This window comes from Balaenoptera ricei, chromosome 19 (assembly GCF_028023285.1).
Source record: "Balaenoptera ricei isolate mBalRic1 chromosome 19, mBalRic1.hap2, whole genome shotgun sequence".
Taxonomy (NCBI): Eukaryota; Metazoa; Chordata; class Mammalia; order Artiodactyla; family Balaenopteridae; genus Balaenoptera; species Balaenoptera ricei.
Window position 1 is genome coordinate 62,234,522 of NC_082657.1, and position 20,625 is coordinate 62,255,146.

At 56.4% G+C, this 20,625-nt stretch overlaps 1 protein-coding gene across 2 annotated transcripts in view; it reads left to right on the forward strand.

The window, feature by feature from the left end:
- The window catches only part of JPH3 (junctophilin 3), an 81,275-nt gene that overhangs the window by 15,482 nt on the left and 45,168 nt on the right, over nucleotides 1-20,625 (forward strand). For both annotated transcript variants that reach the window (XM_059904949.1, XM_059904950.1), the window contains exon 2: nucleotides 17,413-18,190. In XM_059904949.1, the coding sequence (XP_059760932.1) occupies nucleotides 17,413-18,190 (778 nt within the window). The remainder of the gene's footprint in view (nucleotides 1-17,412; nucleotides 18,191-20,625) is intronic.

The following is a 20,625-nucleotide window of genomic DNA, read 5'->3' on the forward strand; positions in this document are numbered from 1 at the left end:
AGAGAGACAGAGACAGGGACGGGGAGAGGCAGGGCTGGGGAGGAAGAGACAGAGTTGGGGGTGGGTTATGGGGGGGAGGGGAGGGAGAATGAGCCCTTCCTTGCTGTCAGGGGCACACGTGTGTTATTTCTCACTCCACCCCTTGTTTCTAAGCCCAGAGCCCAGCCCCTTCCACACACCTTCCCATAAAGTCCCAGCAGCAGCCCCTGAGGATGGCTGTCCTCTAGCCCAGAGCAGCCCGAACCCACCCAGAGCAGGGCCACCCCGGCTGTTCCTGTGCCCCAGGCAGGAACCCCTGCCCCAGCGGCCAGCCCTGTGCCCCCGTCTCGGGACGGTGAGGGGCGCTAAGTAGAACTGGGTCCCCAGGGCACGGGGGTCTCTAGGTGATGCCCGGCAACGCTGCCCATTCACCTGGCAGCCCAGGGCTCGATCCCACTTGACCTGCTCTCGGTTTGGCCCAAAGTCCTGAGATGAAAATGCGGGTCTGCCTCAGCTGCCCATGGAGCAGGACCCCCAGCCTGGGGACAGCTCTCCATCTGCTGGGAGACGCCCCCTGCGTCGTCCTGCAGGAGGGGCCCAGGCCCAAGCCCCCTGCCCAGCAAGCTGCGGGAGGGTTGTCAGGGCTGATTCGGAGCCGGAGCCAGTCAGGCCGCAGGGTCAGCCTGGGGGCTTCTGAGTCCCCTCAGCACCCCTGCCCCTCGGGAAGGCAGACCTGCCTCCAAGCCTCCCCGCCCACCCACAGTGGCCAGCAGGGAGGAGTTCCTGTGGAAACGCCCAGAACTCCCTCAGGGCGTAGAGGCCAGACCCCCAGGAGCACCTGCTTGGATCAATGGGGAGCCCTGGAGCGAGAGGGTGTTAGAAAGAGCCTGCTGTGGGAGTGGGCTTTGGGCGGGCCGTTTGGGGAGGGTCTGAGGAAGGGGGTTCACGCTGGAGTGGGTGTTGTCGGAAAGGGGGGCAGTCCTCTGATGGGGGTCTGACTCATCTACGGAGGGGGGCGAGGATGGAGCTGAAATGGTGAAGGGTGCTTTGGCCTCCTTGAGTGTTGGCACTGTGTGGGTGGCCGGGTGACCTGTGTCACTCCGTGGTGGTCAGAGCAGCCTCGTCTGAGGTCCTGTTTACACCCAGCGGAAGGACAGCATAGCCTGGCCGGCCGGGAGCCAGGCCGGTGCCCAGGTGTCCGGGGGCCTTTTGGGGGAGGGATGGGAAATCCTCATGTCTTCTCACCATCGGTCCGCCTCTCCCAGCCACCTTCTGCCCTCAGAGCCACTGTTCTGGCTGCCATGCCTCAAGGACCCTGGGTGATGGCTGAGGGAAGTTTCTGGAAAACCCAACCTCAGGGGCCTGTCTGCCAGGGGCGCAGGCCCTCCTGCCTGTGTGGCCGGGGACCGTGCAGGGCCTAGAAGGAGTGTGGGCCCTGGGCGGGAGCGATGGGGGCGGGGTCTGGCCAGGTTCCCTGAGGCACGGGGTGCTGGGACCTGAAGGAGCCGGGTGAGGGGGTTGCTGGGGGCACCCAGAGAGAGTCAGGGTCCCTGCCCTCTCTCAGAGCCCGCCTGGAGATGCCCAGCCCAGCTGCAGCCCCGGGGCTGACCAGGAGTCAGGGTGGGGCTGGGGCAGACGGTTTGGCCAGAGCCCTGCCCTTCCCCAGGCCCCCTGAACGTTGAGTCATCCCGGGCGGTGGAGGACAGCGAGGTCTGCTGGCCCGTGGGCCCCGTGTCGGCCCTCCTGCTCCTCCCTCTGCGCTCGGGGTCCCTTCTCAGAGCCGCTCCCTCCAGAGACGCCTGTAGAGCCCGCGATGTCCCTCCTTACCCTGGGGCAGCGGGGTGCAGGGCCAGCTGTCCCCCCACTGGGCCCAGCACAGCTTGGAGCTGCGTCCGTGGGGGCCGCAGGGGCAGCGTGGGGCCCTGGCACGGTGTGTCCTGGGCCCGGTCTGCCCCTCTGCTGGCCGCTCTGGCGTCTGGCAGGGTGGGCGTGAGCTTCATTCTCAGCTCTCCGGCCGGCAGGCCTGGATGTGTAACGCTGTCCCAGGGCGTCTGCAGCCACCCTCACTGGACGTGCTGTTTCCATGGGTGACAGGGTCACGGGTTTGGCGAACGCCACCGTGGTTTGCTGCCTGCCTCAATCCCAGGTGGAGGCTGGTGAATATAGGGATGTAATTTCTTCCCTCACAATCCCCGAGTCTATCCTACCCTTGGGAGTCCGCAGACCCCAGGCTGGGGGGCCCCTGCACCGGCCCCGCCCCTTGGGAGCAAATGTCACGTCTGAAATCAGAGTCTCCTTCTCCGTGTCCTGGGTGAGGTCCTGACGGGAGCCTTCTCCACCCCATGGGCCACCGGGGCCTCTGGGTGGACTTGGGGTGTCCTGTGGAGGTTCAGGGCACAGCGTGGAAGCGCTCCCCAGCTGTGCGGTCCCCCCTGGGCTGCAGAGCAGTCTTTCTGGGAAGTCCTCATCTGTGGGGTCCCCATGGAGCCCGGTGATCGTGGGGATTGTTTCTGGCCTTCACAGGAAGTGGAGGTATGCCCACTGGGGTGGTCAGGGTAGCTGTGACCTCTGTCAGGAGGGGGCAGAGACCCCCAGGCCCACTCAGACTGCAGGGGCTCCACTAACCCGAGGCTCTGTTTCTAATAGTTTGAGGTACAGTTCGCACACCATACAATTCACCCACTTAAAGCATACAGTTCCGTGATTTCTAGTATATTCACAGAGCTGTGCAGCCTCACCAGTCAATTTTAGAACATTTTCATCACCTCAAAAGGAAGCCCTGTCATCCATCCCCCCCTCCCCCTCCCCCAGCCCCTGGCAACCACGAATCTGGTTTCTGTCTTGCGGATCTGTCCATCGTGGACATTTCATGTAGATGGAATCCTTCACTGTCTGGCTTCTTTCACTCCCTGTAATGTTTTCGAGGTTCATCCATGTTGTAGCTTGACTACGTGCCATGTGAATATTAAGACAGTAATATTCCAGCATACGGATGGACCATATTTGGTTTATCCATCATCCGTTGATGGACCTTTGGGTTGTTTCCCCCTTTCGGCTGTGGTGAACAATACTGCTGTGAACATTCGTGTACAGGTTGGTGTATGGACGTGTGTTTTCATTTCATTCTTTTCATTTTTGAGTATAAACCGAGGAGTGGAATTGCTGGGTCAGGCAGGACCTCTAGGTTTAATTGAGGAACTGCTGGACTGTTTTCCAGAATGTCTGCACCATTTTACATTTCCATTCAGCTTCTTTTTAAGGAATCTCCTGGAAGTTGAGATGTCCTTACAGGCCCTCTACCCCTCACCCAAACCTGGATATTTATTCCTGGACGCGGTGAAGTCTATGTTTGGAGAAACTCCTAATTTCTCAAGCACACCGTCTGTGCAGGGCCCAGGACCTGCTCAGTTTCGCCCCCTGCAGGTGGCCCTGCCCACGTTCCTGCCCCTTCCCACCAAGCCCTGCTCTAGTTTCCTTCATGGTGGGGTTCACCTAGTGTCTCTCTGTCCCCCTGCATCTCGGGTCCAGGAGGTTTTTTGCTCTCTGTACCCTCAGCCCCTGGCGCTCGGAAGGTACCTGGTAGATAAACAGTCATTTAGAGTAGGGGGGTGTCCCCACGCCGTGGGAAGCGGGCGCTCGGAGAGGTGGTGAGGTGCAGCCCAGACTGCAGGGGCTCCACTAACCCGAGGCTCTGTTTTTAATAGTTTGAGGTACAGTTCGCACACCATACAATTCACCCACTTAAAGCATTTAAAGAGAGTGACCAGCCATCCTGCTCTCTGCATTTCAGGGCTTTGGAAAAAGAGGTGGTGCAGGACCAGCTAGTCCCCAGGCACGCTGTCATTCTTCTCAGAGAGGGTGGACTTGGGGGGGAGGACGTCCATGAGGAGATACAGAGACCCGAGGACGCATCAGGCACCTGGGAGGGGGCTCAATGGGGATGCATCAGGCACCTGGGGGAAGGGCTGTGGGGGGACGGCTCAGGCACCTCGGTGGCCTCTGTGGAGCTATAACACGCACCTGGACGGCCTCCTCAGGGATAAAAGAGCTCACAGGCGCCTGGCGTTCATGCCAGGCTGGAGCTGCTCCCGGTGTTGGTACCCGGTCGGTTAGGAGCTGCAGCCCAGCGCGTTAGGAGCTGTTTTACCCCCATTTTACAGACGTGGAAGCTGCAGATAAGTAACTTGCCTGGCCTCACGGCTTAGTGGCGGAGCTGGACTTGAACCTGGGGTCTGGCGGGTGTCCTGCCCACCCCTCTTGCTCCCTCTGCCTGTCCCCTGGAGCAGGAGCCCCATGCGGGCCTCAGCCCTCCCCTCTCCCCGCCGGGGTCCTGCGCTCCAGGAACTGAGGCCTGTGGGGGGTCTCACGGGGGCCCAGGCGGGCCGGTGGTGTGGAACCCCTGCGTGCGGTTGTGGGTGTTAGTGTTTTCCTGCGATAACGGCTCATAGCTCATGTCACATCTCGGAGGGCTCGGTGACCCACCTGGGCCCAAATCCTCCGTCTTAACCTGGGTGCTCGGCCTGCGGCCTGGGCCACCTTCCTGGCGTGTTTGGTGTGTGTGTATAGCGCGCCTGCCCCTGGGAAGAGCCAGCAGGGGCTCCCCGGAGAGTGTGAGGCAGAGGCTGCTGCCTGGGCTGAAGCCGGGAGCTTGACCGTCGCGCAGCTTTTCAGCAACAAGATCGTTGGTCCTCAAAAGACATACCATAAAAAAGAAAACGATTGTTGGTCCTGAAATAAGAATCACCTGCGAGCTGTTAAAACCCTCCGCTGCTCAGGCCTCGCCTCTGACCCACTGAACCGGTGTCTCTGGGTGGAGTGGGTCTCAGTCACTAGTTTTCAAGGTCCTGCGGGTGGTTCTAACAGGACAACCTGGGTTCTTGATCTCGAGTGGCATCTGAGTCACCTGGAGGGCGTTACAGCCCCGGTGGTCCGCCCACGCCCAGAGTTTCTGCTTCAGTGGGCCCGAGAATCTGCATCTCATCAAGGTCCCAAGTGAGGCCGACGCTGCCGGAGAGCTGCAGCACAGAGCAGCCGTGGCCACCCCTGCCCATCGCGGCCCCCCAGGTCCTCCGCCCGGTCATGGGCTAGACCGTCGCGGCTTCTGATGTGATGCACTTAACGCCGCGCCTGCCGCGTGCCCTGCACCGCCCTGAGGTGCTTTGCAAGTGTGAACCCTCACTCCCCATGAGCATCCCACGGGGTGGATATTGTCACTGTCACTCTTCACAGAAGGGGACACGGAGACCCAGCAAAGTTAGGTGACTCGGGCCAGCTCTGAAGGCAGTGCAGTGTCGGTCTGACCCCAGCTCCTGGCTCTTCGCCCCCAGGCTGTGCTCCTCTTCTGTGGCTCCGAGAGAGAAGTAACTTTGACCCCATTTTGCAGATAGGTAAGTAGAGGCTCGGGTCAGGTCACCTGTCCAAGGTCCGAGCTCAGACCTGCCTGACTTCTGGCCACTCTGGTCAAGCACCCTCTCCCGTGAGGGGGCTCCCTCGATTCTTCCTCCCATCCCTGCCCTACACCCCCTGCTGCCCCACCTCACAATTATGTCCATGAACCCCTGGCCTGTGAGAGGCCAGCCCTGCAGGCCTCGGGCAGCTGAGCCTCAGCGTCCGCTGGGTGACCAGAGAGGGGAGCATGGGTCTGGGAAGGGTGCTCCCCGGATGGCGGGATTGGGAACCCTGCGTTCTATTCCTGACTCCCCTGTTCAGGCCCAGAGGGAGGGGCATGAAGGGTGAACAAGGGTGGTCCCTGCTCACTGAGGCCCGACAGGATATAGGGCTGAAACTTGGAAGCTGGAGGGAGGGATGCCCAGGTCTCCAGAGCCTGCACCTCGAAACCGTTCACACCAGAGAGAAGACAGTGCTTGACATCAGTGGGGTCCAAAGCAGCAGCCGGCCTCCTCTGAGCAAAACCCAGGGTTCTCCCGACGCCCGGGGCCAGCTCCTGGGTGTTGGGTGCAGAGCTGCGTCCTGAAGGGACCCTCCTTCAGGATGAGTCACGCTGCCATTCTGAGTGAGGACCCCCAGGCCAGCGGGACCTGGTGTAGTTGGAACTGCAGGCTGCGTTCTTGGGTGCTGACCCCTTTGTTTTTCCGTGGGCAGTGGAGAGGGATAGTCCCAAACGTGGGCCTGGGAATCTGGCACACATGGCGGGGGTCCTAGCTGAGCCGCTTCCGTCAGGACTTTGGGCAAGTGACTTAACCTCATCACGCCTCACTTTGTTTCTATCTGTAAAAGGGGTACAGTGTCTCCCTCATGGGCTCTCTGTGGGAACTGACTGGCTTGGACCTGCTGTGAGCACTTGGCAGGGGGGAGAGGAGCCTCTGCCCTCCCCGGGAGGTCAGGGCGACAGGCGAGCAGAGGGGGTCTCCTCAGGGAGTGCAGCTCAGAGGGAACCAGGCTCCCAGGGGAGAGGACGCTGACTTGGGATCTACAGACCAGCCACTTCTCCGACTCATCCTTGATGTGTACCCATCAGCTGACGGTGCCAGGTGTGGGCCTCCCCTCTGATGGGGACCAGGGGGCATTGGGGCTGGCCCCCACATCCCCGTGGCTCCTTCCAGCTCTGGGGACAGCTGAGTGGGGAGGTTCAGATCTTCTCCCCTTCCTGCTGTGTGGCCTTGGACAAGTCACCTTACCTCTCTGAGCCCCCTGTTGTGATGACAGCTCCTGGCCCTCCGTGGATGGTGAGAGCTCAGCAGATGTCAGCCGATGGTGTCCCTGGACACCGTGGCCGTGGTTTCTGATTGCGCTGCCCTGGAAGGTTTTCCGGGTGCCTGCAACTGAGAAGGCAGCCAGTGTGGGGAAATTCTCAAGATAAACTTTAAAGGGTTCATTCTTCGGAAGTTAGGTCCGTCTCTTTTTTTTTTTTTTCTGATGTGGAAAAGACCTTCCCTTTATTCATAATCACCAAAACTTAAGCAACAAAGATGCTCTTGAGTAGGAGTGGATGACAGTATGGTTCAGGTCCACAGAAGACGTGGAGGCCTTAAGTGTGTACTACAAAGTCGAAGAAGCCAACCTGAAAAGGCTTCATACTGTATGAGTCCAACTCTATGACTTTCTGGAAAAGGCAAAACTATGGAGACAGTAAAAGAACACTGGTCGCCAGGGGTTGGGGGAAGGAAGGATGAATAGGTGGAGTGCAGAGGATTTGTAGGGCAGTGAAACTCTTCTGTGTGACACAGTCATGGTAGGTACAGGTCATTACATTTGTCCAGAATCACAGGATGGGCAACACCAGGAGTGATGATGTATCAGCACTGGCTTATCGACTGTAACAAATGCACCGCACTCATGTGTGTCTGTACCTGCACTCAATTTTTCTGTAAACCTAAAGCTATAAAGTCTAATCTTAAACAAAACAAAACAAAACAAAAAAACCCCACTAAACCTTCCCAGGATGAACGGATGAGGAGAGCCGAATGCCACCGTGGAGGTGGGCATACCTGGATGGCACCCTGGTTTGAGGCCAGCTGCGCCTGAATCCCCTCCCCTCTGGGCAGCACAAGGATGAACGTGGGGCCCGTATTTGCTGGTCTCCATGGTGTCTGCTTTTGCTCTCGACCCCTCCTGGCTTTGGGGTGGCTTCCTGGCTGGTGACCTGGTCTCAGCGCGGGAATGGCCATCATCTGCGTGCGATGCTCATGGCCTCTCCGGTCACTTTCCTGCCTCCAATCTGACATGTCTGATGCCTTCTCAGGGAAGCTTGTCCCCTCCGTCCCCCCAAGAAGGCCACCAACCTGCCACTTGGGCCCCCTTTCTGGCTTTGCCACCAACCTGCTAAATACTCGGGCTGGGCATCTACCAGGCCAGCGTCCTCTGTGAGGAGCAGGGCTTTCCCCCAACACCCAGGTTCGGACCCCGGCCCCCATGACGCACAAATCCTGAGTCTTAGTTGCTACAGCTGGAAAAGCAAGCATAACATCACTATTGTGAGAATTTTCTCATGAAAGTGTTTCTTCCCATCCCTCTTGAAAATTTTTAATTTTTATCAAGATGATGTGCCCACAGTTTAAGATGTCAATTAATGCTAAAAACAACAGTGTTTAGAACAAAGCCCCCTCCCTCTACTGCTTCCAGAACTACAACTTTAAACTCCTTCAGCTGTGTCTTCAGAGACTTAACTCCAAGTTTCTACATCTGTGTGCTTACTGCTTTCTTGGTTTACGATCACTTTTAGCTGTTATGTACTGACTTCCTACTATGGTAGGTGAAGATTCTCAGTCTTTTAGAACCACCTTTGTCTTCCCTTTCTTAACCATTCCAGCATTGTTAGGTCAGTTCTTCTGTTAAATCCATAGCTCTCATTATTAAAAGACTGGAGTATTGCTTACTGCTGAGGCAAGCAATGCACTGATTCTGTATACACGCAAGTATTGATACTTTACACGTGCAGCTTGAGTTAGTAATCACCTCATTTTTTCAAATACATAGTTCTCTTTAAAACAGTGGTTAATTCGTTGCCCAACTTCCAAATGCTCAGAAAAATCTCTCTCAATGCTGCGTTTTGCATGAAACATCCACCAGATTCTCTCTCTATATATACAGTATATACACATTTTTTAGATTTATGTATTTTCCTTCAGTGTTTGCTGGAAGCTATATACAGTTGACCCTTGACTGGTGTTGGGATTAGGGGCTCCGACCCTCCATGCATTTGAAAATCCATGTGTAATTGATGGTCAGCCCTGAGTATGTGTGGTTCTACTGTATCTGTGGATACATCTGTGGATTCAACCATGAGTCATGTAGTACTGTAGTCTTTACTATGGAAAAAATCCATGTGTAAGCGGACCCTCACAGTTCAAATCCATGGTATTTTTGTGTAAACATATACAAAATTGCTCCTGGAAATTCCCTTTGCCACCTCATGTTTGTTGGACAACCCCCCCACCCATGTCTTTCCTCTTCTGTGATTTTCTCCCTTATTTTGGTGGAGTACATCCTGCAGTAGCTTCCTGAGAAAGGATGCATGGAAGATAGTTTTTGTGGCTTAATGACTTGATAAATTGGTTGTATATGTAATTCTAGATTGAAAGTCATTTTTGTTCAGAATTTGGGTGGGGGCCATTTCCCCCTGAGGTCTAGGTCTCGGTGTTGCTGTCAAGAGGTCTCATGCCCTGCTGACTCTCAGTCCTTCCTGTGAAGTCTGTCTTCTCTGGAAGCATTTGGGATTTTTGCTCACTGAGGTTCTGAAGTTTCTCTTGACTTTGTATGAGATTCTTTCCTTCGTCGTGCAGGGTGTCTGTGAGCCCCTTCAGCCTGTACGCTCACATCCTTCAATTCTGGGACGCTTTCCCATTTTACATCTTTGGTAATTTTCCTTCCTTGCTTTCTGGAACTCTTAATTTATAGATTTGGGGCCTTCTGGATGACTCATGAATGACTCTAATTTTCTTCTCACTATTTCTCACTACTTTGCCCACCTCTTTTTGTTCTAGTTTCTGAAAGGTTTCCTTGGATTTATCTTCCAACTCACTTATCAAAATTTTTATTTTAACCATCACACTTTTAACTTCCAGGAGCTCTTTTTCTTTTTTTTTCCTTTTTTATTGCCTTTGATTCTCATTTTGAGGATACACTACCTTATCTCTATGAGGATTTAATGTTTGGCATCTATGTCTTCCACACCCTGCATTTTTCATGATTCCCTCCAATTTTTTCCACATTTATTTGTATGTTTTGGTCTCTTTCCTCTTGGAGGCTTTCTCCAAGTGTCTGATGACCCTGGGCTGTTCACTTATTGCAGTAAGGTACCAGAAAGCTGACTGAAAGTTCTTTGCAGGCTTCACTGCTGGCCTGATCCTGTTTCTCCAGAGAAATTCTCCCCATCCTGCCTGGGTGTAGGAATTCCAGCCGCCAGCACCTGGGTGGGCCGGGGAAGCGGGCAGGGTCTCTGTTCCAAATGAAGACTTCCTCCTAATAGTCCCGAGTCTGGTCCCATGCCTCCCCCCATGCTCCTCACCTGCCTGGGTCCCCTGGGGCGTGGTTTCCTGGTTCACGCAGAAACTTCCTGTGTCACGCAGGAGGGGAGAAGGCTCTCTTTTTAATTCACGGTTGATATGTTCTCGGCACCTGGCTTTCTATCTTTTCTCTAGATTTGTTCTCCTAACTTTTAGTTCTTATTTATGTAGTTGGGAGGTCGCCTGGCTGGAGACTGAGAATCCTGTATTAGTTTGCTAGGGCTGCCATAACATAATGTCACAGACGGGGGCGCTTAACCAGCAGCTACTTATTCTCTAGCAGCTCTGGAGGCTGGGTTCGGGCTCTTCTGAGGCCTCTCTCCTTGGCTTGCAGACGGCCGCCCTCTTGCTGCTTCTGCACGTGACTGTCCCTCTGAGTGCACTCCTGGTGTCACTTACAGGAACACCAGTCATACTGGATTAAGCTTTCCCACCCCGCCCCACCATGGCCTCATTTTTTAAAATATGGTAAAATACACGTAACATAAAACTTATTATATTAACTGTTTTTAAGGATGTGGCTCACTGATATTCAGTATATTTATAATGTTGTGCAACCACCATCACCACCATCCATCTCCAGAAAGCTTTTCATCTTGTAAAACTGTACCTCTCCACACCTGTGAAGCAATAACCGCCCTGCCCCCCAGCACCCACCATTGTGCTTTCTGTCCGATTTTTAACTACTCCAAGAATCTCATCTGTAGAATCATACAGTATCTGTCGTTTTATGACTGACTTAATCTCACTTAGCATAAGGTCTTCAAGTTTCATCCAGGTTGTAGCCTGTGTCAGAATCTCCTCCCTTTATTTAAAAAAATTTTTATTTATTTAATTTATTTTTATTTTTGGCTGCATTGGGTCTCCGTTGCTGCGTGCGGGCTTTCTCTAGTTGTGGTGAGCGGGGGCTACTCTTCGTTGTGGCGTGCGGGCTTCTCATTGCGGTGGCTTCTCTTGTTGCGGAGCACAGGTTCTAGGTGCGTGGGCTTCAGCAGTTGTGGTGCATGGGCTTCAGTAGTTGTGGCTCACGGGCTCTAGAGTGCAGGCTCAGTAGTTGTGGCACACGGGCTTAGTTGCTTCGCGGCACGTGGGATCTTCCCGGACCAGGGCTTGAACCCGTGTCCCCTGCGTTGGCAGGTGGATTCTTAACCACTGCACCACCAGGGAAGCCGCCTCCTCCTTTTTAAGGCTGAGTAATATTCCATTGTGTGGATGGACCGCATTTGGTTTATCCATCATCTGTTGATGGACACTTGGGTTGCTTCCACCTCTTGGCTATTTTGAGTAATGCTGCTGTGAATGTGGGTGTACAAGTATCTTCTTGAGACCCTGCTTTCAGTTCATATGGGTACATACATGCCCAGAAGCAGCCGTCAAGTGACAGATGGGTTCAGGGAAGGAGGGAGGGGTGTATCGGGTGCCAGGAGCCGAGGAGCAGCGACCTTGTCCTTGCTGAGGGAGGAGGCCCAGCTGCTTCTGTCCGCGGCTCCTCTCTCGTTTCTTTCTCTGCATCTTCGGGCAGGTAGTAGTCACGTGAGCTTCACCTCCTCCCTCCTGGGAGTCCAATGGCATCACCTTGTCAGGGTCCCAGCGACCCGGGGGGAGAGCATGCTGGCCAGGGGCAGAGTCTGACCAGGGCCTAGTCACCTGTGCCCCCAGGCCAAGCCAGCTCAGTCCAGTTGGGTGGGAGGTTTCTGGGCGGGAAGACTTGGGCCATGGCATCGGCACCTGGGCGTGTGAGCGCCGTGTAGGGCCAACCAGGAGAAGGGGTGGTTCAGCCACCTCCAGCCTGAGCCCCCGTCTGCTGCGGGCTCCAAGCCGCTCCCAGGAAGAGCTCCCCCATCCAGGGCTTGCTCTCTGGAGGTCACCGCATCTGGCCACACTGACCTGGCCCTCTCCGGGACGTATGGCAGAGGCTGCATTGTCCCCAGGCTGGTCCCCTGGGCTCTGTGGTGAACGTGTTGGAATAACTTCAGCGGGCGGGCGGGGGCTTCAGAGGAAGAAAATAAAAGCGTGCGAGAGGCGTGCGGGGCCCTGGGGAGGCACGAGGGACTTGGCTAGAGCCAACTGTCCACATTGCCCAGGATGCCGGCTCCCAGGGCCGAGGCCCAGATCTCCACTGGCTGAGGGGTGCGGGGCGGAGTCGGCTTTCGGACTTGGACCTGGTGGTGTCCTGGGCCACACAGCGCCGGTGCCCACAGTGTGCCTGGAGCGATGGTCTCGGTGGCCCTCAGAGTGGGTCCCCGAGCACAGTGTTGGCCTCACCGGGGAGCTTGTCAGGAATGCAGAGGCTCTGGCCATTCCCACCCGGCTGGGTCAGGAGTTCGGGGGGGTGTTAACTCGCCCTGCGATCAGGGACACTGCCACCACCCAAGCCTGAGACCCGCTGGTGGTCACATCTCGTTTGCTCTTCCCTACGAGCCTGGGTCACTCCAGTTGGCATCTTACAGGCCATGTTTAGGGAGGTCGGGCCTCCCTAAGGCCCACTCAGATCTCCTGATTCTGGGTTCCGGGTGATGGGGACAGAGGGGTCGTCCCTCATCTTCATGGCGATGGACACGTGAGGTGGCAGTGGAAGTGGCAGAGTCCCTGAGAGGGTCACCTGCGTGCAACCCTGCCCTCCCAAGCTTACCTGGAAAGAAGCAGGGGTGCCCCCTTGACGATCTGTCTGCATCTGGGCGTCTCCCTGAGAGGGGCAGCCACGGCTGCGGGGCCCGGGGTCGGCGGGGTGCAGAGTGCAGACAGGAAGTTGCCCCTGCCCTGGGGGCTGCACCAGCCCGGACAGACCCCACAGCACTGCAAGGGTGGTGCCCTGTCGGGGCCGTGCGTAGTCTTCTCTTTGCGCAAGGCTGGCTTCTGTCTTTCCACATACAAGCTGCTTGGGGTATAAAACAAAACAGTGGATTTAGTCTTTTGCAAATAACCAGCCGGGTTCAATGGAACCACCATGGGGAATCAGGGCCTTGAATTCAACCCTTTGTCTGGTGGCCCCAAACAAGAAAGAAAGAGGGGAGGAGAAAAGACTCTGGCCCAGTGGAGGCCGGCCCAGAGCCTCCCTTTGGGAGAAGCAGTCTCCTCGCTGAGGGCCTGCGTTCTTTCTCCTGCTCTGTACCAGCCCTTTGCTATCAAGCGGCGGGGCCCAGCTACCCCGGCAAGTCACAGCAGAGCTGATCTGGAGCGTATTTCTGTAATATCAAAATCCATTTTTCTTACTGACTTCAGCTCTAAAATCAGAGGTGTGTTCTGACTGGGAGGAAAAGTGCAAATACAATAAAACTGCAAGCTGCAAGCAAGGACAGCACAGCTGCCCCGTCATGCCACGTGCAGGAGGCCATGCCCACTGCTTTATGTGCCTGGGGGGTGGGTACAGTTATCACCCCCATTTCACGGGTGAATAAACTGAGATCTGAGAGGTGGAGTGAGGTCCCCCAGGTCGTGGGTGAGTGGAAAGGCCCAGCTCTGGACTCAGGGCTCCTGACTCCTGGCTCACACGCTGCAAGCTCTACTCTCCCGAGACTCCAGAACTGCCAGGCAGGCTGGCCCAGCAGGGCCCCGTTGGCCTCAGGAGTTTGTTTCGAAGCCCTGTGTCCCTCACGCTACTCTCAAACCGCCTGGAACTGGACCAGCTCGTCTTCTATCTTGCTTTGGGATTTGAAATTATATATTTCTCGCCGCTTCCATTCATTTTTGTGTACCAACCATTAACCAGCTTGTCTTTTGTAAGGGACCTGAAATTCACATAACATACAACTGGCCATTTTAAAGTGAACAGCTCAGTGGGAGATAGCACATTCACAACGTTGTGCAACCACCACTTCTATCTAATTCCAGACCGTCATCTTCATCACCCCAAAAGGAAACCCCGACCCCGTTAGTGGTGACTCCTGTTCCCCCTCCCGCAGCCCCTGGCAGCTGCCAACCTGCTTTCTGTCTCCATGGATCTATCTGTTGAGGACATGGAGTGATGTATGTATTTTGAAGCAAAGGCTGGCTGTGTAGCTAGCTCCTTTTCCTCACCATTCACTCTTGCCTGGGCACACCTTGTGTGCACATTTCTGACCCTCTCCAGCCTCTACTAATCTGTTCAGGGACCTCTGGAGTCACGGAATTCAGGAATAATATGCCGAGCAGTTCTTTTCGCGGATGTGGAAACAGACAGACTTGGAGGCCGTGGTTGGTTCTGGTCACTCAGGTCTGCAGGGGCGCGGTGTCGAGGCTTGTGGAAGGCCAGGGTGGCAGGACCCGGGAGCTCGGAGTGGGAGGGAGGCTCCAGCCCCCATGTGGGACCCTTGTTCTGCCTGCTGCATCTCTCAGAGAAAGCTGGTGTTTGCCTTTGTCTCCGTGTATGTGATAGACTCTGCGTTCACGTCTGGAAGGTGGGAACGATGCTGTCCAGCTTGTAGGGACGCGGTGTGGATTCCGTGATTGGGCACAGGGTGGCCTGCTTCCCAGCACCTCCCCGTGATCACCCCTTTATCTGATGGAGGGAACGTGGGCTCTCATTTTCTCAGGGGTGGGGTCCGCCGCACCTCGCAGGATGCCAGCTGTGGCTCCCAGCCTGGCACCCTCGGGACGAGGTGGGCAGGAGCTCACTGGGTACAGAGCCCGGGTACAGGGAGGACCGCGAGCCCTGGGTTTGAATCCCGCCCCTTTGGCTTCCTGGCCGCTCTCTGAGCCGCAGTTTCCTCACCTGGGGGGTAAAATGCTGTTCACCCCTAAGGGTTTTTTTGGTTTTTTTTTAAATTACTTATTTATTTTTGGCTGCGTTGGGTCTTTGTTGCTGCGCGCGGGCTTTCTCTAGTTGTGGCGAGCGGGGGCTACTGTTTGTTGCGGTGCACGGGCTTCTCATTGCGGTGGCTTCTCTTGTTGTGGAGCACGGGCTCTACACGTGCGGGCTTCAGTAGTTGTGGCAGGCAGGCTCAGTAGTTGTGGCTCACGGGCTCTAGAGCACAGGCTCATTAGTTGTGGCACACGGACATGTGGGATCTTCCCGGACCAGGGCTCGAACCCGTGTCCCCTGCATTAGCAGGCAGATTCTCCACCGCTGCGCCACCAGGGAAGTCCTATCCCTAAGGTTTTGATGATGATGATGAATATTAGTTACCGGTAACTGAGCATTAACGACCTTCCAGCACTTTACACGGATTACATGGATTACCGCGTTTAAGCAGCACAGCCACCTTCCCCGTTTTACAGATGAGGAAACCGAGGCACAGAGAGTTAAAGCAGATATTCCCAAGGGCACAGATCCAGAAGGGGTCTAGCTGGGATTTGAACCCATGTCTGCTCCACTCCTAACTCTTCCCCGTGCCCCCATACCCACGGCCTCCACCAGGCTGTCTGTGGAGCTCCTGTGCGTCCTTAGCTGAAAGCCCAGCCTGCCTTGAAGGGATGCAGGGGTGCTGGCAGGGCGGTGGGCTGAGTCTCTTCATGCAGGAGCATCCTCAGCTTTGGTCGGGGGGGCACCAGTGAAACCCAGGGTGACATCTTGGGAGGTCCCAGCTGGGGCATCTGGATCCATTCAGCAAATAAACATGGGACACCCAGTTAAACTTGAATTTCAGATCATCAGTCAGATCATTTCTAGTATAAGTATGTCCCATGTAATATGTCTCTAAAAATTACTTGCTGTTCATGTGAAATTCAGATTGAACTGGGCGTCCCGTGTTTTATCTGACAGCCCTGTCGCCAACCCACAAGTGGGAGTGGCAGTAAGCTGGGGGTGAGAGGTCCCTGCAACAGCAGCCCACGCCCAGCTCGCCCTGGCCACAGGGAGACCACTGTCCAGACAGATGGGTCTGGCCTTAAAGGGCCAGCTTCCCACAGGCCACCCACCCCAGGCAGGGGAGGGACCTTCCAGGACTGAGAGGCTAGTCTAGGTTCCTTCTCACAGCCCCAGGTGCAAGCCCTGGGTCTCTGCCCCAGCGTGGGCAGCTGCAGCCTGAGGCAAGAAAAGCTGTAGGTTGGGGCGAGGGTGGGAGGAGGGAAGAGGGTGGGGAGGCCCGCCCTGTGGAGTGTCATTTAATTTGCGTAACTACCTATGGCAGGAGAAATTTAGACCCATCCCATGAGAGTCACACAGCCTATACGTAGAGCAAGAATATGGGCCCAGTGCTGCTGCTGCTTTTGTTTTATTATGGTAAAATACGTAGATAACTGGACTTCCCTGGTGGCACAGTGGTTAAGAATCCGCCTGCCAACGCAGGGGACATGGGTTCGAGCCCTGGTCTGGGAGGATCCCACATGCCACGGAGCAGCTAAGCCCGTGTACCACAACTACTGAGCCTGCGTGCCACAACTACTGAAGCCCGTGTGCCTAGAGCCCATGCTCCGCAACAAGAGAAGCCACCGCAATGAGAAGACTGTGCACCGCAACAAAGAGTAGTCCTTGCTCGCCACAACTAGAGAAAGCCCGCGCGTAGCAACGAAGACCCAACGCAGACAAAAATAAATAAATGTATTTTTTTTAAAAAGATACATAGATAACATAAAACTTGCCACTTGAACCATTTTTCCGTGCACAGTTCAGTGGCATTAGTCACACTCATAATGTCGTACAACCATCACCTCTATCTATTTTCAAGACTTTCCCGTCACTGCAGACAGAAACTCTGTACCCATTAAGCAATAATTCCCTGCTCCCCTCCCCCTGCCCCAGCCCCACCGTCTACTTTCAGTGTCTCTGAGTTTGACTCCTAGGTATCTCATATAAGTGAAATCAAATAGTGTGTGTCCTTTTGTGACTGGTTTATCTCTCCTAGCAGAGTGTCCTCAAGGTTCATCCACATTGTAGCAAATTGCGGAACTGCCGTCCGTTTGAAGGCTGAATAATGTTTCATTGTTTGGATGGACCACATTGTCTTTGGCTATTGTGACTAATGCTGCTGTGCACGTGGGTGTGCAATGTTGATTCTTTTGGAGACACCAGGCCTGCCAGTTTTCATGCCTTAAGGTGTCCTTGCTGAGTGGTCTTCTCAGCTCTTCTTGGATGCCTCCAGCAATGGGGATCTCACTACCTTACAAGGCAGCCTCGTCAGTAGCCAATTTGTAGCCTGGATCTGTGTCCTTGTAGCTGCCCCTCATGGGCCCCATGAGCCCTGTTTGGAGCTGCTCACCCAGGATGTGTTTCTTCCTTCTTCTCTTCCACGCCCCTCCCTGTCTTCCCAGGTTGGGCCTGCTGCCCACATGGCCTGGGGAGCTCTGCAGGTCACTCCTGACTGCATCAGACTCTGACTCCTCCCTTCCCCCTCCCCGACCTCTAAGAGAGAGAGAACAAAATCCAACCGTGGGAAGCAGGAGGGAAGGGTCTTTAAAAACACTATCAGTGGCAGGAATCATAAAAGCACCTGTGGTCTGATGGTCTGTCTGCCTCGATGTAAACCTCACCGAGTTGCCCCAAGACAGGGCAGACCGTAGCGGCTGCGTTGCCCTCCCGCCCTCAAGCTCACCCTCTCCTGTGTCTCCGCAGGGACCTACCAGGGCCAGTGGGTCGGCGGCATGCGTCAGGGCTACGGCGTGCGGCAGAGCGTCCCCTACGGCATGGCAGCGGTCATCCGCTCGCCCCTGAGGACCTCCATCAACTCCCTGCGCAGCGAGCACACCAACGGCGCCGCGCTGCACCCCGACGCCTGCCCCACTGTGGCCAGCAGCCCGGCCGTGTCCCGGGGGGGCTTCGTGCTCGTGGTGCACAGCGACTCCGAGATCCTCAAGAGCAAGAAGAAGGGGCTGTTCCGGCGCTCGCTGCTGAGCGGGCTGAAGCTGCGCAAGTCGGAGTCCAAGAGCAGCCTGGCCAGCCAGCGCAGCAAGCAGAGCTCCTTCCGCAGCGAGGCCGGCATGAGCACCGTCAGCTCCACGGCCAGCGACATCCACTCCACCATCAGCCTGGGTGAGGGCGAGGCCGAGCTGTCAGCCATCGAGGACGACACCGACGCCACCACCACCGAGACCTACGTGGGCGAGTGGAAGAGTGACAAGCGCTCGGGCTTCGGCGTGAGCCAGCGCTCGGACGGGCTCAAGTACGAGGGCGAGTGGGCTGGCAACCGGCGGCACGGCTACGGCTGCATGACCTTCCCCGACGGCACCAAGGAGGAGGGCAAGTACAAGCAGAACATCCTCGTGAGCGGCAAGCGCAAGAATCTCATCCCGCTGCGTGCCAGCAAGATCCGCGAGAAGGTGGACCGGGCCGTGGAGGCGGCCGAGCGGGCGGCCACCATCGCCAAGCAGAAGGCGGAGATCGCGGCCTCCAGGTAGGAGGGGGCAGGGGGCGGCGTGGGGTGGTTCTGCGTCACGGGGCCAAGTAGGAGGGCAGGGGGCGGCGTGGGGCGGCGTGGGGTGGTTCTGCGTCACGGGGCCTGGTTTGGTTGGTTGTGCTGCCCAGGTTGAGGCCTACACTGGTGTTTCTCAAACTATGTGCCCTGTGGAACCCTGGGGTTCCTCAGAGGTTCCCAGAGGTGGGGCAAGGAAATGGTTGATCTGAGGGGGTTCTGGGTCTTACAGCCTCCCCTCAAAGGGAGCAGACCTCCCTTCCTCTCTTTTACTTGTTGTATGTGCTGGTGTTTAATGTAAAACATTGATGGATAAAGATGGTGGCCATTCTGCTTGGTAACATGCATAGGACAGCTGCGGGCTGAGGGAAAGATGTGCTGCCTCCACGGCCGCACTCCCAGGTGGGCATGGAGGGCCCAGTGCTGCAGGGACGTGGGAGCTGTCCCGGCCACCCCAGCCCGAGGCCCAGAGTCTCCATGGGCCCTGGAGTTGGCACCGGCTGGACAGACCGGCTGTGGGCACTGGCCCGGGGGCTCACTTGAGGCTTGGCGCTGTAGGCCGATAGCTGTCCTGAATGGGATGCAGGACTTACTGCGTTCAGGGTTCAGCGGGGCCACCAGGCCCTAAGCGGTGGGTCCAGAGCTGACCATTGGCGGGCTCCGTGTTGGATGTTGAGGTGTCTTTGGTGTTGATACAGGGGTGGGGGCTTCAGAGCTGGAAGAAGGGACCCTGGGTCCCCCTGGGAAGCACAGAGGTAAGTGTGTGAGCCTGGGTCTGCCCCACTCGGCTGTGGGCAGCAGGAACCGCCAGCCACAGCTTGAAGGAAGCTGCCCTATTGCAAGCCAAGGCCCCCAGGTGGCCATGCTCCTGGGTTCTAAGGAAACAGTTCCTGACTTGAGTTCATCTAGAGCTTCCCACCGCTCTTCACTTTCCTGGGTCAGGGTAAGGCCCTCGGGTCCGCCCTGAGAGTCGTGGGGCCTGGGACGGGGACCTGGGGTTGCTTTAAATGCCTTAGGCTGCCCGGGCAGGAGGTGTTCAGGAGGACAGACGCTGAGTCTTTCTGGATGATTCTGTATTCCCGGCCAGGGGCAGGCCTGGAGTCATTCCAGGGAGACACCCGGCTCAGTTACAGCTCAGGCCTTCCCAGCCTTGTCACTAATAAAACTTTAGCTCATTTGGTTCTGGTTTCCAGTGACCTTTGATCCACACTGAAAGAACAGAAAAGGTGGCTGTGGTTTGCTGGCAGAGTATCTGCGGCTCCCATCTGAGGTCTTGGAAACGAAACCCATTCCAAGAAGCTGAAGGGGAGATGGAATTACTACCTTGAATGTCAGGGTCCTGCACCGCTCTGTTCACCCCTTCCTACTCCCCCAGAAGTGGTCAGGCCCGCGATGAATAGGAGCAGCGTTTATGACTACTCATCTGGTATTTTAAGATCAAATTTGGTTCCATAGTTCCTTCTTCCGTTACCAATGTAACGCTTGCTCCGTGTGGAAAAGGCGGGGACCAGCAGCCTGAGGGCGGGTCTCACGCGTCACCCAGAGACTCCAGCTGGCGTTTGGCGTATTTCCTTCCTTCCAGTAGTGCATCTGTTTGTTACCTTTGTGTTTGGTTGCCTCACTGACCTCAGTGGACCCAAGACACTTGACAGGGCGGGGGGACAGTGTCGTCAGAAATTTAGGTGCTCGTGAGGCAGAAGCACAAGGATATCATGGAGAGTATTCCCCGGAATTGACTTTAAGTCCGACACCCAGGCGAATTTCTTGGGACTGGGGACGTGGGACACATCTGTGGGAGGTGTTTTCTGACACCTCCCACAGAAACTGCGGGGGGCTGGTCTTGATGAAGGAGTCCGTGGAGGTGGTGGTGTGGGCGGAGCTCAGCGCCAGCTCCCTAAGGAGCCCCACCTGGGCCAGGCTTCCCATCTCTCACCTGTGAGATGAGAGTGACGGCTGCCCGCCCGCCGCAGAGGCCTGGGAACTTCCCTGACAGCGGCTCCGTGTGCTGGGTGCTGGCTCGCTGAGACGTCCAGCCTGGGCCCGTCACTGCTGAGCAGCCCGGGGCAGGTGCTCACTCTCTCTGGGCCAGGTTCCCCGTGGAAGGATGGGATGGAGCGATGTGCAGTGCCCTCAGCGTGTGTGGGGCCTGGCGTGTGCCACTGTCACCCTCCCGGGCTTCCCCCGAGCTGGGCCGGCCCCTCCCCTCCCGCCCCTGGCCTTGTGGGGAGGTGGGTGTGATCCCAGCCTCGCGGCTTCGTGGTGCCCGGGGTCAGCCCTCGGAGGTGGGAGGGGACAGTGTCCTCGGTCACCACGGCAGGGATGAGGACGAGCCTCCACTCCAGGCTGTGGTGGGAGCTGCACTTCCTGTGTTTTCTCAATGAGCTTAGATTTGAAAAAAAGAGAAGAAGAAAGGAGGA